Source organism: Python bivittatus, unplaced genomic scaffold, assembly GCF_059951505.1.
Source record: "Python bivittatus isolate LINGU-HERP-01145 unplaced genomic scaffold, Pbiv_v1 ctg000220_np1212, whole genome shotgun sequence".
NCBI lineage: Eukaryota > Metazoa > Chordata > Lepidosauria > Squamata > Pythonidae > Python > Python bivittatus.
Genome location: NW_028277048.1, coordinates 12,130,103 through 12,146,971, shown reverse-complemented (window position 1 = coordinate 12,146,971; position 16,869 = coordinate 12,130,103). Strand labels below are relative to the sequence as shown.

The window sequence follows — 16,869 nt, the reverse complement described above, 5'->3', positions numbered from 1 at the left end:
TTAGAACAGCTCCGTCAAGTGTGATCTGGATAGGAACAGGCAGAAGACACAGCACTTGTGGGGGGGGGGGGTAATTCCATCTTCCCCTTTTTCTTCAGCTATGCCCTTCAGTAGTAAACAGTCAGTTGGAGGGGGAGCCTCCTTTAAGTGAGCAACAAACGGTTAGCCACTGGGAGGACACTCAGTAGGAAAGACTTCTACCTACTGAAAGCAACGGCAGACTGGAAAGCACATACAGTGGTACCTCGGTTCACGAACTTAATTCGTTCCATGATTCTGGTTGCGAACCGAATTGGTCGTGAACCGAATCAAATTTTCCCATAAGGTTCAATGTAAATACGGTTAATCTGTTCTGAACCATATGTATTTTTTTTTAAACCACAAAAATATGAAACAAAGTACAGTACAGTACAGTATGAAGAGAGAGAACGCTAACTTTGCTTGAGGCGACTTCTGGCGTGGAGGACAGGAAGGTGGGTGGGGAGGCAGTTATTGTTTGGAGGGAGAGTCCCCCTCCATGCAGGAAGCCACAACCACATGTCACAGCAGGGAAAACGGCTGTGGGTCGTGTTCGTCACCCGATGCGGAGTTCGCGAACGGAAGCAAAATTTTGCAAACGGAGCTGTTCGTGAACCGAATTGTTCGTGAACAGAAGCGTTCGTGAACCAAGGTATTACTGTATTGGCAAGGGACTTCCTGAAGGCCAAACACATAAAACTCATTTTGAAGGAAAAGTTAGTGACAACACCCTGGCCCCCAGGCCACTTGATGCCAGCAAGAGCTGTACCCTTCAATGTTTGTTAGTTGTTTGCATGCTTAATAAATGTATGTTGCATCTTCAGAGTGATTTGGTTGTTTTAAGTAAGCCAGGTTTTGGGCAGAACAAGTGGCATCTGAATATCTTTTCCAAGGCCTTCATGGCTGCTCTACCAAATGCTTGTCTGTGGTATATTTCTTGACTGTTTGTTCCAATTATCTTTATATATACAAATTAACTCTGGCCTACAGTACATTAATCATTCCTTTATTTTGTAAGATGTCAAAATGTATTTATTTGAATTTATAAAATATTTTTTGTATAGCTGTTAACATAAAATAATAAAAAAGTTAAGACAACAGTTACACCAACCGGCATGCTGAGTGAACTTAGCTGGTGATGGAGAAATGAAGGTAGAAGATAGCTTCATATTCTTGGGTTCAAAAATAAAGATGGAGAATGTGCTGTAGAAATAAAAAGAAAATTAATCCACGGAAGGAAACAATGGCAAACATAGACAACAACATGAGTGATAATTCTATTATAAGAAAGATTAGAAAAGTTGAAGCAATAGATTTTCTGGTGTTAATATATGGCGGTCAAAGCTGGAGGCTGAGGAAGAGCAAGAAAAAGAAGGCAGGCATCTTCCATTTTTGGATCTGGAGATGGTTAATAAGAGTATCATGGATTGGAAGAAGTAATCAGTTGGTCCTGGACCAAATATAGATTGATGTCTCCCTTGAAGCAATAATCAACAAGCTGAAACTCATACACCTGGACATGGGACACAAGTGGTTGACAAACTAGAAGAAAACATCTCTGCTTGATAAGGCTGAGGAAAGTAGAGGAAAAGAAAGACAATGGATAAGCTCATGAATGGGATCGAAGAAAGTATAGGACTGTCCTTCGTGGAGTTATAAGGTATTACTACAGACAGATTGAGATGGCCAGCATTTGTACATGCAGTCACCAGAAGCTGAGCAACTAACTAACTAGAATCTCCCCAGATACTACTATCAGGCTGCCTGGTTTGTGGATCTCCTTTTCCCCCCTTTAAATACAGATACAAAATTTATTCTCTTCAATGGTCTGGCCCTTCATCCATTCTCCAGGATTTCTCAATGATAAATGAACATAGGTTTGGCCACACTATCAGCAAGATCCTTCAGTCCCCTAGCTTTTCATTTGGTAATTGAAAGTTATTTAAGGTAAATTAATCTTTGCTGGCTATCTTTCCATCCAGCTCAAGCCGCTAGCCTGCTCTTTCAACCTGCTCTTCATCATTGCTACCCTCTTCTTGGAGAAGGCAAAGCCTAAACAAAATCTGAATTGCTCTACCTCTTCTTTGTTCTGTTTTAGCTTTTTGACATCTCCACTAAACAGCTTTTCTTTTTCTGTTAAACATATCTGAAAGAGTTTTCTTTGTTCTAGGCTGAATCCTTTACTAATCTCAGCTGATCCTAAGTAAACAAATTGGACCTGTTTGGCCAACTGTGGCCTTTCCTGGAAAAATATGAACTGGCTACTCATAAATATCCTAGCCACCTCTAGACCATCACTGCAAAACATGCTATGCTTCTGTTCACTCTATACTACTAAGCCATAATGTGATCTATGCTTTTTTGGTTTGGGGAAGCCCAGTCAGCTATGTTCTTTTTTTCAGTAAACCATGCGTAAGCAAACCATGACTTAGTATCTATATGTGTCTGCCTTTACAAACTATTCAGAAATTACTATAAGGCAAATTATAATAATGAGCTACTTATTGCTCTTAATAACAGTGAATACATTTGTTAGTATTACATTGACATCTACTTTGTTCCCAGAGTTCTCTCTGCTACAGTTTAAGACCAGGAAATCTGTGGGATTGTTTGCTTATTTACAGATCTTTGCAATCAGTAAGGTCTTCTTCACTGGTCCTGCTCAGATGCCTCCCTATTTCTATTATGAAGTCATAATTAGGTGGATGAGAAGAAAGAATATGCCTTTAATATAATTAAGAAGAACCTGACAGCAGTAACAGGATTCTGTTATTGCTCCCATTCATTATATATGGGGACATTGTCCACAAACCGAGCTTATCTGGGTGCAATGAGTAAAAGCCACTTTGAAAAGTGGCTATATTCCAGAAAGAGGTGGGCAGAAGGGCAAAAGAGTTAAGAATCATCCTGAGCTAATATTTAACCATTATTTATTTTTTCAATTTCAGTGGAACCACAAAGTCCCCGTTTTGGGGAAGTGTTTCCACATAACACAAAAGGCACAGAGCTTTCCAAGATGGATGAAGAAAAGTTTCCAGATGATTTCCGGACATATAAAGGTAACAACCTATCTTCACATTCAGGATGTGGTGTCTTGCTAACAGTGATATAGATCTATCCTGGAGGATCCCCTCTCTTCTTATCAACCTGGCTCCTTCTCTAAGCTTTTTGAAGCTTCTTTTCTGGATGACTCAGAGGTGTGGTAAGTGGCAACCAGGGAGTAAGACTTGTCAGTGATGGTAACCAACTGAGGTTTTTCTGGTACCTGTCCAGCTACCTTTTCAGGACTGGGCAAAGATCTTCCCACTTCCAGCTTTTAAAATACTTTTACATTCAATACTTTCTTCAGGTGGTTTCATGCTTGATATGCATCTCATATTTTACGCTCATTGTTCCTTCACTAATTTGTTTTTCCACACAATCCCATGGTTTTTGTTTTTCATTTGAAGGCAACCAATTTTCAAATCAATAAATAAACAAGTTGCTCGATGTAAGATTTCCAAAGTCTCACTTGTCTAAAGTATTTGTCTATTTGTCAGAACATCACAAATGTATGCCAGGTAGGAGCATGAATGGCTTTTTGAAGAAATGTTTAGGCACAGCAATTCCAAACTGCATTAGGACTGGGGGGGGGGGGGGGGGGAGGAGAAAGTGGACTTTAACTCTTTGCTTCTCTCAGCCTCCACCCCACCCCCACCCAATATGATTTGGTCCCCAGGTATCTTCAGGACTGCCTACTTCAGTCAATATTGGCCTGATCAATTTGGAGAGGTGCAGGGGGCTGAGGTGAGGCCGTGCTGCTTTTCTGTAGCAGTGCTGACATTGTGTGTATAGAGTAAGGAAGAGGACTTGACAGAGATATGTAGGAACCATTACCTAGGCAAAAGAGACTGAAGCATTTTTTGAGTCCCAAACTACAAGATAGCATTCAGAGGTAACTCAGGGAGACACTTCCCTAATTCACTGAACTATAAGAAGGAGGAGGAGGTGCAGCACAGTTAGACATGCAAGATTCTGTTATTCTAGCCAGTCACAATAAAAATAGTTTTAGCCTGTGGAGTCTGGTTTACCTAGTGGGGCTGACACTGAGGAACAGCCTCCCCATAGAGATCAGACTGACTCCTTCTGGTGGTGTTTCAGAAGCCCTTGAAGTCCAAAGTGTTTCAGAGAGCCTTCCCCTGTTGCCATCTCTATTTTTATTTATCTCATTTGTAGCTTATATGGTACGGTTTCAACTTAACTATTGTTTTAATAGCTGTTTTATTATTACTGCGCATGTTTTGACTTATAATTGTTCTGTTAGCTGCCAAGCATCTTTTTTTATTGCGGCAGCATAGAAATATCTTTAATAAACAAATGATAAATGATGTGGCCCCGATGCAGATCAAGGGTTCTGTGCCACATATTTACATTGACCAAAAAGACTTCATTCAGGCCTACAAAGAGTTCTTCCAGTGTAGATAACAGCCAAATACGTGATCTGGTGGAGGCAGTGGAAGTAAAGGCTAAAGCCCCATGATTAACCACCATATCCCTTGAATGGGAAAAGCATGACTATTATTTGGTTTTTAAAAGGCATTCAGGCAATTGCTAATTGTTTGAAAGACTTTGCTTGTAGATTAGTCACTCCCCACCCCCCAAAAAGTTAGCTAGCTAAACATGTACTACTGTACAGTGAAGCCCATTTCTCCCACTATGTAGATTCCAGTGGGAGAGTTAAGAAGACATTTATTCATTTCCCATTAGGACAAATGGGACTGATTAAGTTGCGGCTTTACGCACATTTCCAGATCGCTGCAAGATTCAGCAGAGCTGAATGGGAAGCTGACCTTTTGGACTGTGTCCTTTATGTTTTGTCATGGAAAGATGGCCTTCATTTTAGTTTACCTTTCAGGATGGTTTGTGTATGTGTAGGTGTGCCTTTGAGCCAGTTTTCACACTTGGCGACTGCCTGGACTAGTCCCTGCAGTTTTCTTGGCAAGTGGTTTGCCCTTGCCTGCTTCCCAGGACTGAGAGAGGGTGACTGGCCCGAGGTCCCCCAGTTGGCTTCATGCCTAAGGCAGGACCAGAACTCAGGGTCTCCCAGTTTCTAGCCTGGCACTTTAACCACTGCACCAAACTGGCTTACCTTTCAGGATAGTACTGCAAAAAGAACTTGTTATAAAGTTCTGCAGAAAGTTCTTTAAACACATAAATACATGCACATACAATCTCTCTCAGACAGACACACACTGAATATCCCTTAAGCTGTTCCTATCCTGACTTGATGCCAGCGAGACTCTAAAATGGCTTAAGAAAATGATGTCTAGATTGGGATGCTTTGTCAGCAAATTGCTAGGTATGCAAACTATAGATTACCACAGTCCCCATAGACAATTCACCTGATCCTCTGTCTTCCCAACTTTCTGTGCCAGGAAAGTAATTGCCAGCCACTTTCTTTCTGTGGGCAGATCTTACCACACCCACATAATTTTATATTTGTATGTATATAACTTAAAGTTAAAGCATCAATATGCACATTATATATGAAGACATAACAATCAGTTCTAAAATACAAATTATTTTCTTGCATTATCCTACCTTTTCCCTAATAAGATTTACTACAACTTCTGTTAAAGGTCTTTCTTCCTAATATAGTGGCTATTACAGCGACCTGATATGCAGAACTTCACTGGTTTGAAATTTGGCTATTTAAAAAAAAATAAAACTATTTTTCTTTCCCTGACCTACTCACTTTACTGCTTTAAGAAAAATACAAGTCCACCATTTGGGCTATTTGGGAGCTGGGATAAAACCTTTCTACCTCAAATGATTGAAATAACAATGAAATGGTGCACTGGTGGACTCATTTTTAAAAAAAGCACAAAGAAAAGTCGGTAGCTCAGGAAAAGAAAAACAGTAACTAAAAAAATTCTGCAAGGTTTTGAACCAGGGATATTTTGCCTGTCAAGCAAGTATTATAAGCTATAACTATTACATGATGAGAAAGACCTGTAATAGAAGCTGTGGTAAGCCTTATTGAGGGAATGCTGAGCAAATCATATAATAGAACATTCCTGCCTCTGCACTACTGTCAATCAAAGTGCAAGGGTTTGCCTAGAAGAAAGTAAGTGCAGCAGATAAACCAGACCACAGCACTTGAGCTGGCACAATTCAGAAAATACTTCTTTCAATTCAGACCAGGAAAATATGGGTTGTATTCATGATGGGCTGGAGGCAAGTAGAAGATGAAATCTATTTCTGCCTCCCAGAAAGAGTTGGTGGCTGGTACTTGTGACAGCTCAGCCTAGATGTACAGATATAGTCCACAGTTCAAGTGGGTTGATTGTTTCCATTAGTCACCTCATCTCTGGCACTCTTGGAAACTGACATGTTGCTCTTCAAGATATCTTCTGCTGATTAAACTGGCAAGGTTGTCTTCCCACTTCTTAATAGCATACAGGAGAGCTTTGCCCACTAACATTAATCTAGCTATCTCATTGAACTTGGGAGCCAAAAATAAAAATAATTTCTTGTGTGACAATACTTTATTCTCTCTGTTAAAAAGAACTTAGGCAGTTTTTCTTTCTTTTTCTTCTTTTTTCTATTTATTTGTACCAGCTCAGGTGCAGAACAATGATCATTTTAAAAAATGGAAAAAGGAGAAAAAAAGAGGAAAAATGTTACACACACACACACACACACACATTTAGCCCCTTCATTATTAATGCCACTACCACCCATCTTCTAGGCGGTGCCTCACTTGGCATCTTTCCCCTAACTTCAGTCTGTGAGAGAGAAGGTTTGCAGAACCTGCTCTTCTGGCAAATAAGAAGTATGATGAAGTAATTTCTATAATGCAATGTCCTGGTCTTGTAGCCTATACAGCATATGACTAGGGATTTTAGCCCTTCCTCCTCCCCCCGCCTACCTTAGGAGATGAATCAATCTCACAGGAGGTAAACAAAATCAAACTTTATTTTAAAATCCTCAAATGATTTAATATATGAAGCATGATTTGCAAAAATATTTTTAAATTTCCCTCTATAAATTAATGATCTTGGGGGAGGGCAGCTTTAAAATTATTTTGTATTTATTTATAATAATATTATAAATCAAAATGGCTTTTTAATTATATATCAGCTCCCAAGAAATAAATAAAGAGAAAATACCTACAAGTTCATCCTCAGCCACAGAAATTCATTGGGCAATTCTGGGGCAGTCATCTCTCTCAGCCCAACCTACTCATATGCTTGTTATTGTGGGGGGGAAATGAAAAACATTGCCTTAAGCTCCTGAAGGCAAGATAGGAGGCATTCTCTTAGAACTTTCAGATTCACACAATAGCAACTAGATGCAAATCAAAAGACAAAAAAGGAAAAAGGAAGGAAGAAGGTAATTCAGACAGAAACTTTTCTTTAAAGCAGGGTTGGGTAACACAGGCTTTTCGGATCCCTCTATGATATCCTTCTTCTTCATTTTGCTGCCAAAATGTGCTGGGAAAATGCTGTTTTAATAATGGTGGCTTTTCTGGGAAGGGTTTAAGTATAACACTTATCTTGATTGATTGATGATGATTAAAAAAATAATCAAGGACATACACATATATTAACTCACACTTATTTTCCAGTTGTTTTTTCCTGCACACTGAGGTTTGGAATTCAATTCCCAGCAAACTCTTAAAAATAAGCCTCTTGACCTAAAAAGGTTGCCCACTCTAAAAACAAGTGAGAAGACCTGAATAGAATCCAGTACCCCTACAAAAAAAGGTCTATGAATCATTTATTAATGACAGCTTCATTCCCCAAATTGCTGAAAGAAATACAAGGTGACAGAGAGCACATAGTTTTTTGCTAGGGAGCATCCACAGAACTTCCTAGCCAATAATTGGATAACATTTCTACATTTTCATTCTTTCCTTTCATGTAAAGGAGGAAGAAGCCTGATCCAGAGATCATTCTTTCCAATATACGCACTACTGGGTATCTCTTATTTGCTAATTCTCATTGGCTTTGTGGTGGCCCTCTCCAAAGGTATGTTTTCCTTTTGTATTCCAGTATTTCATCTATAAAAGAGGGAGCTTCTTAAGGGAAGCTGAAAAACTCAGAGCAAATTTTTCCTTTGCTTCCAGCTCAAATGGCCAGAAGGATATTGACTCTAAAGCAAGATGGAGGATCTTAGTAGTAAATTGTGTGTAAGTGGAGCACTGGATAAATTTGCAGCATTGAGCTAGAACAGCCTTTCCCAACACAGTACCCTCCAGCTGTGTGATATTCCCTACTCCCATCACTCCTAACCAACTCAATCTAGGTATATTGGGAATTGTAGTCCAACAGATCTCAGGAAGCCTTCTTAATAAGAGCCATCCTGGCTTAATAAGCTCTATAGGTCTCTCTGATACTGAGATGGGAATGATGACATGCTTCTTGGGGAAGCTCATACATGGAATCTACTGTTTTTGGCTAAGGTTAGATCAGTCTTCCTCAATCTAGTGCCTTCCAGTTGTGTTGGAGTTTAATTCCCAGTTGCTCTAGCCAGCACAGGCAGATTAAGAAGTCAGGGTTATATGAAAAAGTTGGTACCTAGTACATATCCACAATGTAAGTACAGCTTTAATCCTGCACATTTAGGGATGATGATGATGATGATGATGATGATGATGATGATGATGATGACGATGAAAATTCAGTTTAAGTCTCAAGACTTCAGCTATCAACTCAAAATCTGCCAAAGGCTGTTTCTTGTTTAGTTTTTTGTAGAAGTTCTTTGCATAGAATTTTATAATATGAAAACTGAGTTCCGCTGGCACAATGACACTTCCTTCTCACTCTCCAATCTCAGTCCCTCTGCTCTTTGCTAGAACATTTGCATACAGCATCTATTGCAGAATGGTAATGAGCATTGTACAACACAGTGCTGGATTCTACCCTTAGTCGCTTAGCAAATCTACTCTTATTTATTATTGTGGGTAAATGCCACCTTTCAGCAAAAAATTCATATCAGAACAGCTTATAAGACACACCAATATCATTAATAAAATCATAATAAAGTAAAACTTTGGGGATTGTTCCCAAAGAACTGTTGAGACCATTGCCCCAACCGTGTTGGGCAATCCAGCTGGAGCAAACTTTGAGGAGGGCTTTGTCTACTTGCCTTCTCCTCCTGGAATACTTCAAAGGGCCATTAGTAGCAACAATTCTGTAGTGGTCAGAAGAGAACAATCCTACAAGAGCAGCCTCTGAGATGGGCTTCATCTGCCTTCCTCTTCTTATTACAGTTCTGCTCTTAAAATGTAGAGTGAAATTGCAGATCACAGAAAGATGGAAGATTCTAATATACATTTCTTTCCCTTCCTTTATAATCCTAGTCTCAACAATTTCATCTGAACTCAACAAGCTGACACTCAATTTTTCAAAGGATCCTTTTGGCCGTGACTTCCACTGTAAGTTTCTCTATTTCCCTTTGCAGGGATTGGCTTTCTGGTCTCTATTTCATGGGCCAACTCTGCTCCAAGTTCTTTTTTGGCAATTCTGCTGCAAGTCAAGAGACAGTACTACTTTAGTACATGCTGTCTGCAGGACATGTCCAGTTTTGTCCATGCAGCTTGCTTTGTCAGCCCTAATCTTCAGAACAGTCTTCAAGCAGCACTTCTTGATCTAGCATGAACTGACAAGCCAAGCTGGTATCAGCTCTTGACTCTTTTTTTCCCTCCTGTTGATCAGTGTTCCCATGTGGAGCTGACACTAGACAATGGGAATATTTTGGTGGAAAATGTTACTTCTTCTCCCTGAAGTCAATTCCCTGGTACGAAGCCAAGGCAGACTGCGAACGCAAACAGTCACAGTTGGTCATCATTGATAGTCTTGCAAAACAGGTAAGTGGGACATCTACAGCCTTGGTGGAAAGTTGCTTCCCAGGACATAGCAAGCATGAATAAAGCCCAGATATCATTTGTCTTTTATCTTGGGCAGCTTAGCTGCCCTGGTCCAGATGGCATTCACTTCTAGAGTTTGTGAGAAGTAATTCAATCCCAATGTTTCTCCTTTTTTCTGTTTTATGGTTGCAAAGGAAACACTCTCCAGCATTTTTATCCTTACATACCGCAGTCCAAATGCCCTTATTCATATTTCTTGGATTTTTCTCTTGCAGAATTTCATACAGACTCGGACCAGGAATGAACGCTTTTGGATCGGTCTCCATGACCAACATACAGAAGGAGAATGGAAATGGGTGGATGGCAGTAATTACAGAACTGGCTTTAAGTGAGTAAATATTTTTTTTATAGCAGAGTTGGGGAACTGTTGCTGAACTTCAACTCCCAGCTGCCCAGCCAGCACTGTCTAGGTTGAGGGATATATTGGGAACTATAGTTCACCAGTAACTCAATGGCTACTGCTTGCTCACCCATCATGAAGCAGAAACTTGCCTTCAGCTCCAGATTTTCCTATGCCTTTGAAATTCGGGCAGGCAGAATAAGTCAAAGGCTGGCTTCAAACATCATACCAAGCCATAATATGATTTTATGTTGGCTTAACAGGATATATGAACTCAACCAGCAACCATTCATAGCAACATAATGTCCCTCTGATGGTAATATACTTTTGACTCTTATATCCTTTAGACCTGTAATCTTATAGTCACATGACCTAGAATAAGCCACATAAAACCATCTATTTTCAAGCAAGGATATATAGGTCTACACCATTTAGTAAATCCATTTGGCTATGAACCTGATGAGGAGTTTCCACTTTCATTTAGAAAGAGATCTGTAAAATGTTTAGGAAACAATAGCTTGATGGCTCCAGAAATAAATTTACTGAATTCTAGATTATTCTTGATTATTGGAGGTAAATACATGCACTGTCTCTTGCTTCCATCTCAGGAACTGGAAGGTAGGGGAACCCAACACTTACCAGGGTCGTGAAGAGGACTGTGCCCAAGTTTGGATTAGTGGGGAATGGAACGATTTCATCTGCACATCTGACAGCTTTTACGTCTGTGAAAAGCCCTTGCCAAGCAAATCCAAAGCTGCATCAAAGAGGACCTGAATCTTGAAGCAGAACTTCTCAAAAGCAATTTGGAAGGCAAGATTGTAGCCCTTGCACCATGACTGGCCGAGCAGCATTATACTTTTGCTAGGCAAAGATCCCATTTTAAAGCTGAATCAGTACCACATTGTTAGCTCTGGATTATCTGGCAATTCTGTAGCTAAGTCAAATTAAGCATGTAAATTTCCTAAGCAATTGTTTCCTACAATCTGGAGGAACAAAATACTAATCTACCTTCCAAGGTCTGGAGAAGTGTTCCTGAAATCATAATATATGGGAGATAATTTTAATTAGTTAGTGCTATTGCTATGTCATTATATGATTCACTGAACAATATGAAAATGCTAAACCTAAAAGCTAGCAGAAAAAAAAAATCACTAGCTACATCTCATATTCGTATAGTAGTAATTACATCCAGAGGGGAGGAGGGCGATGCTGTGTTAAAATTACCTGGGTTCAAGCAGTGTGCTAAGTCATGTTTACTAAACTGGGTTATTGAGTAAGCCACAATTGACTAGGTTTGTACAACAAGCTAAGACCTAAGCCATGATTTATAAACTATAACAGCTGGGATTACATGACACCCTGACTCAAAACCCAACACAGCACATAATGGTTTAGTGAACCTGGCTGCTTGCTGTAATTATTAAAAGCTAGTTCAGTCTCCCTCTGGACTCTCACAAGACACAGCTCTTACATTTGCAGCTGTACATTTCACAACCAACATTTCATCAGAGATATGAGGATACCCCTTTGAATACAGCAATCCTGCATTTCCATTATACAAATGGAAGTGGAGGAAACACATTGCTTCTTCGGCTGCAAAAGGTCAAGGTACGTATCAAGAATGAGTTCGCCGTTACCTTAAGGAATGGAAACCATTGATGGACTACTTGCAAAATGCAGGCGGGGCGAAGCTTACACCGGGATTTGGAGATTAGATTATAAATGTAATGGGATATGTTTTGACAAAGAATTATTCCTACTTAACGCATTAAAAACTAGCACCTATGACACTCTTATTATTCTTAAGACCAGAGATAGATTGGAAGCTTATCTATTTTTCATGTCTTTCTTCTTTTTCTTTTACTTTATCTCACGTTTTCTTTTCCTTTTCTTTATAATTTGTATTTTCAATTTTCTTTTTCATTTCTAACTTTTAACTTTGTAATTTTAAAATTTCAATAAAATATTTTTAAAAAAAAAGAATGAGTTCGCTTTTAGGTCCTGAGGATTTCATGCAGTACTAGTTGGTGGCTTTGGACGACCCATGTACCTATGCACGTCAACACTCCTTCTCTGGAATGACAGCCCACCAAAAGCAGACTTTGGTGTTGTACAGGAGTACTAAGACTGGCACCTGTGACTGGTCCCATGAGAAACTCCCCAAGATTGTTTTTCCATATGATATATGCTACGGAGGGGTGGGGGAGATCCAAACCATACATGCGGGATCCCAGCAAACATATTCACCATGCATGAAATACACAAGACATTACAACACACAAGCACCAGTCCAACCCGCCATCTCCACCCACCATTATAGTCAACAGTTTGAATACTCTTTCTTTCCCGACAAGCACAGCTTTGAATCTTAGCATGGAAAAGGATTCCTGTATGGACAGTACCCTTTTAGCTCTTAGGGCAAGATGCTAAATCAGGGGCTGCACAAACTCCCTGGATCACAGGTTCAAGACCCATCTGGGGAAGGAAACTTTTTTTTTTAACCACATGGCTGAGGGGGAGACCAGGGCACCCAAGGAGGGGAGTTGACATCTCACCAAATGTACAGTATTGGATAAGGGTTTAAAAAGGAAGGGAGGGCAATCTGAGCACTTTTAGTAGAAAAGGGAAAAGCTGTTACCTTTCACACACAAAGACACATGAATCACAGAAAGGAGGGAACTTAACTGATGTTTTTTTTCAAGGCCTCCATGTCAATTTTGCTCCAGTAATTCTGGAAGCCCCAAAAGGTTTGAGGATCACACACAGCCTACAGACAGCTTCCTTCTACACCTTCAGACAGGTGTGTGGAGAAGGAATTTGCCTTTACTGAGCCACACTCTGATCCATCCGTACAGTATTGTCAATTCTAAGGCTACTCAGCTTCAGAAAGGATTGTTTGGGAGCATTTAGCTGGCCTTAGCTAATGTAGAAAAACTAAGGAAAGTATTTGGATGAGAGGCCACAGGAAATTCCAGGACTGTAGAGTCTCTTAAACACAGAGATTCATTTAACTAAGACTAGACCAGGGGAGAAATAGACACAAGAGAAGTGGATGAAAACTCTTCCCCTTACCTATCTCTCATTATTTGTCTTGGTGGCTGAAACAGCTCATAGGTACAAAGAGAGGAGAGAATCTGCAGTAATTCTCAGGGAGACCAGGAGGAGATGAGGTCACACTGAACTGAGTTCTATTGGAACTCTCTATATATGTAAGGGCTGGTTGTTTGGATCTGTGGTGTTTGGAGTGGGATCCTGCAAGGGAAAAAGGCTCATAAGTGTTTGGCTGGCAGTGGCTGGAATGATAAGGGTGCCCTTTCACAACAAAGAGCTTTCCTGCTTAAGAGAGATCAGTGCCTCTCCACATGGAACATATGCTCCTGTCACTGGAACAAGGCAGGAGGTAGAAATATAATAGAGCACACAGTTGGCCCTGAGTCATTCAACCACCTTTCATGACCAAAGGAGGACTAGAAGTCAGTGTCTCTTGGTTTCTAGCCCAGCACCTTAGCCAAAATGACCAAGGAGTTCCAGGAAGACAAGTACAACAGCAGAAGCACCCTCCTAAAATGCTTAATCTTATCTCCCATCACACCAAACATGACAAGGGAACATGGAAGTTGTAGTCCAAATAAATACAAGAGAAAAGGTTGCTGATTTCTGAGTTGATTTCTGCTGACATATTACCAGTCAGTCTAAATTTCCTCAGTCTGGATATACTGAGGAAAACTGAACTCTTCCACTGAAAACTTGTAATATTTTAGTTTTAATATATTCCCCACTTTCCTAACATTATTGGAGGCATCTTATAATTAGGAAAAAAAATAAAATCTGAGCAAAACAATGTACCAATAAAAGCAACCACAATCAATACTACAGTTCTTGGTTTCATCTGCTGCCAAGATTAGGAGGCATAATATTTATTTTTTATATAATTTTATTGAAACTTTTAGACAAGATAAAAACTAACACAAACTAATATAAAGTAAGGAAAAAAGAAAAAGAAAGAAATCAAAGAAAAAGCAAAAAGTGCAAGAAAAGAAAAAAGTTGAAGAAAAATAGAAAAAAAAGATATAAAGAAGTGGCTTATGATATTCTTCACGGCAGTTATAAGTACAAATATATGTTAACCTTTCTCTCTAAAGTTACATCATATTACTCTTCTTTCTATAATCTATCCTATCTAATCATCAAAACCATAAATCAGTTCATTTTTATGCAAAAAGTCCATAAGAGGTTTCCAGTCATCAGTAAATGTAGATAATGTCTTTTCTCTAATCAAAGAAGTCAATTTATACATTTCAGCAAAATCTGTCAACTTCACCAACCATTCCTCCATAATGGGTACTGTGCATATAGTGATCTTGCTTCAATAATCATATATTGAAATGATTTTCCATGGGTTTTTTTTCTAACTGTTTATCCATTAGTCCAGGAGACATAATATTTACAAGGTGCCTAAACCAACATGAACTATTGATTCTGACTCGGCTCACCTTCCAGTAGTGATCTTTGCCTACTGCTGGATGTCTGAAAAACAGGAAGCTCCTCCTCCTGCTATTCCAAGTAATTTAATAATAACTGTGCCTTACCCTTATACCTAAGGGTTATATCCATTCCGGGTGAGATAATTCTTGCAATGAAGTAATGAATCATTTGGGAGGAAATGCAGACTTTCCCTGTGCTCTATCACAATGGCTGGCCTTCTGAGGTTATAGTAAGCACTGCTGAAATGTTTCTGAAGCCTCAAGCTCTCCTTTTGCTTGGATCTAACTCTTTCGAGCCTTTTACTTTCCACCATTCCATACATCCCTCCTAGATTCCTAGGTTCCTAGTGGAAGGGGAAAGACATTCCCAAGGCCCTATTCCTTTCCTTAAGCCATAAAGTGTAAGTCGTCCTCAGAAGGTCTGCTGGGAAAGTCCAAAATCCCTTCCTTCCACTGGTCTGGAAACCTGTCTTAAGAACCAGATGAGAACTAAGAAGGGAAAGTGGCTCAAAGGGACAGAAGAGCTAACTCAAGGGGCAAGAAGGAAGTGAATAGGCAGCTGAGTAAGATACAAGCTTCTCACCTGTTATTAGGAGAAACAGAGCAATCAATGGGGAGAGGCGCTTTCACTCCCTGCTGTTACTAGGCAACCTTAAAATATATTTTCTTGAAAAGTATGATCAGTGGTTGTAGTAACATCTTGCTGTCCTACCTATGGAGCATTCCTTTCAGAATTACGATGAGCTCCCAAGCACAGTTTTTTAAAAAGGCAGATAAAAACCTATCTTAAACTAGCCTTGTGAGTTACTTTTTAATGGTTTTACTGTTTAGCTGATAAGGATTTTTTCAAAATGTGTTTATGGTATTAGTGTTTATATACAATTATTGTATATCACATTGGATCCTTGACAACAAGATGGTATAAAAAGTATAAATAAAGGCAAAGATGGATCTGATCTTGAAAGTATCAAAGTTTTGAAAGTATCATCTCTATTGTATGGCAGATGTTGGGTGTTCCTTCAGGGACATCTTTTGGAGACGTCAAAAAAGCATTGCAGCCTTGCCCTTTTCATGTAAAAAAGGGGAGAGTTTTGATCACACAGTTGTGGTTCCCATCTTGACTTCTTTTTTTTTTAAACACCTCACCCCCCCCCCCATAGATACCCTTGTGCTCCCTTTTCTTTGTGAGACCTAATACATAAAAGTGATGTGAGGTGGAAATAAGGTGCTTTGTTTCATTAATTATGCAGCATTATTTAAAAAGTTAAATGGACATGACTAACCTTATATTCATGTAGGCTTAACATTATCTGGCCCCATCAGACTTTGGAGCTTTTGTGGGACACTACAATGACAGATTAAAAGCGTTATCAGCCAAACATGGCAGCTTCTTCTAAGAGTGCAGGTATGGCAAAGGAGTGAACATGTGCCTGTCTGTGGTACTAAATAAGCAGTGCATAATAATAGTGTTAGAATGATGTAGTTTCATTGCCCAATGGATTAGTCCTGCAGAAAAATAGGGTATTAAGGAAAATGCTTTAAAAAGAACTGCACTCGTCACTGATAAGAGATTTCAGATTTCCATTATTCTGGGTTGTTCCATTTCTAACCCATATGCCAACTTAACTTCCAAGAACTTGACAACCCAATGAGTTAATCTGGCCTTGCCTTCAATGTCATCAAAATCCAAGTCACACTAGGGCCTTGGTCAACAACTGAGGTCAGCCAGGAAGCATGGGGGGCGGGGGGGGAGCCAGCAGTCAGGACTGAAGGGGCCATTTTGGATGCAGGAACAAGGAGCATGCTAAAAGCATCTGGATCAGCAATTGCCAACTTTTCCAGGTTTTGGATGCGAAACAATATCATTTAGATACTCCTACCATGTGAACCAGCTAAAATCTTCTATGAGATCACTGAACTTTCATAAGATTTCTGCCAATTCAACCATGCTTAATAAGTTTAATTTAACTGGGAGGGGAGTGCATAACATTTTAAATGGGATGATATACAATAACCAGACATGCAAGCATACTTCTGAGCTCAGGAAGAACTTGTTACTCCAGAAAAACTTAAATGAAACAGGAAGCCCTCTTATATTCTTTCAGTTATGATCT

At 39.6% G+C, this 16,869-nt stretch overlaps 1 protein-coding gene across 1 annotated transcript; it reads left to right on the top strand.

The window, feature by feature from the left end:
- Window positions 1-2,979: 2,979 nt before the first annotated feature.
- LOC103048205 (hepatic lectin-like) lies at window positions 2,980-12,166 on the top strand. The gene is made up of 6 exons (XM_025171836.2): window positions 2,980-3,077; window positions 7,929-8,030; window positions 9,365-9,439; window positions 9,720-9,871; window positions 10,147-10,259; window positions 10,880-12,166. Exons 1-6 carry the CDS (start codon window positions 3,035-3,037, stop codon window positions 11,043-11,045), a joined length of 651 nt encoding a protein of 216 aa, XP_025027604.1. The 5' UTR covers window positions 2,980-3,034; the 3' UTR covers window positions 11,046-12,166.
- Window positions 12,167-16,869: the final 4,703 nt, after the last annotated feature.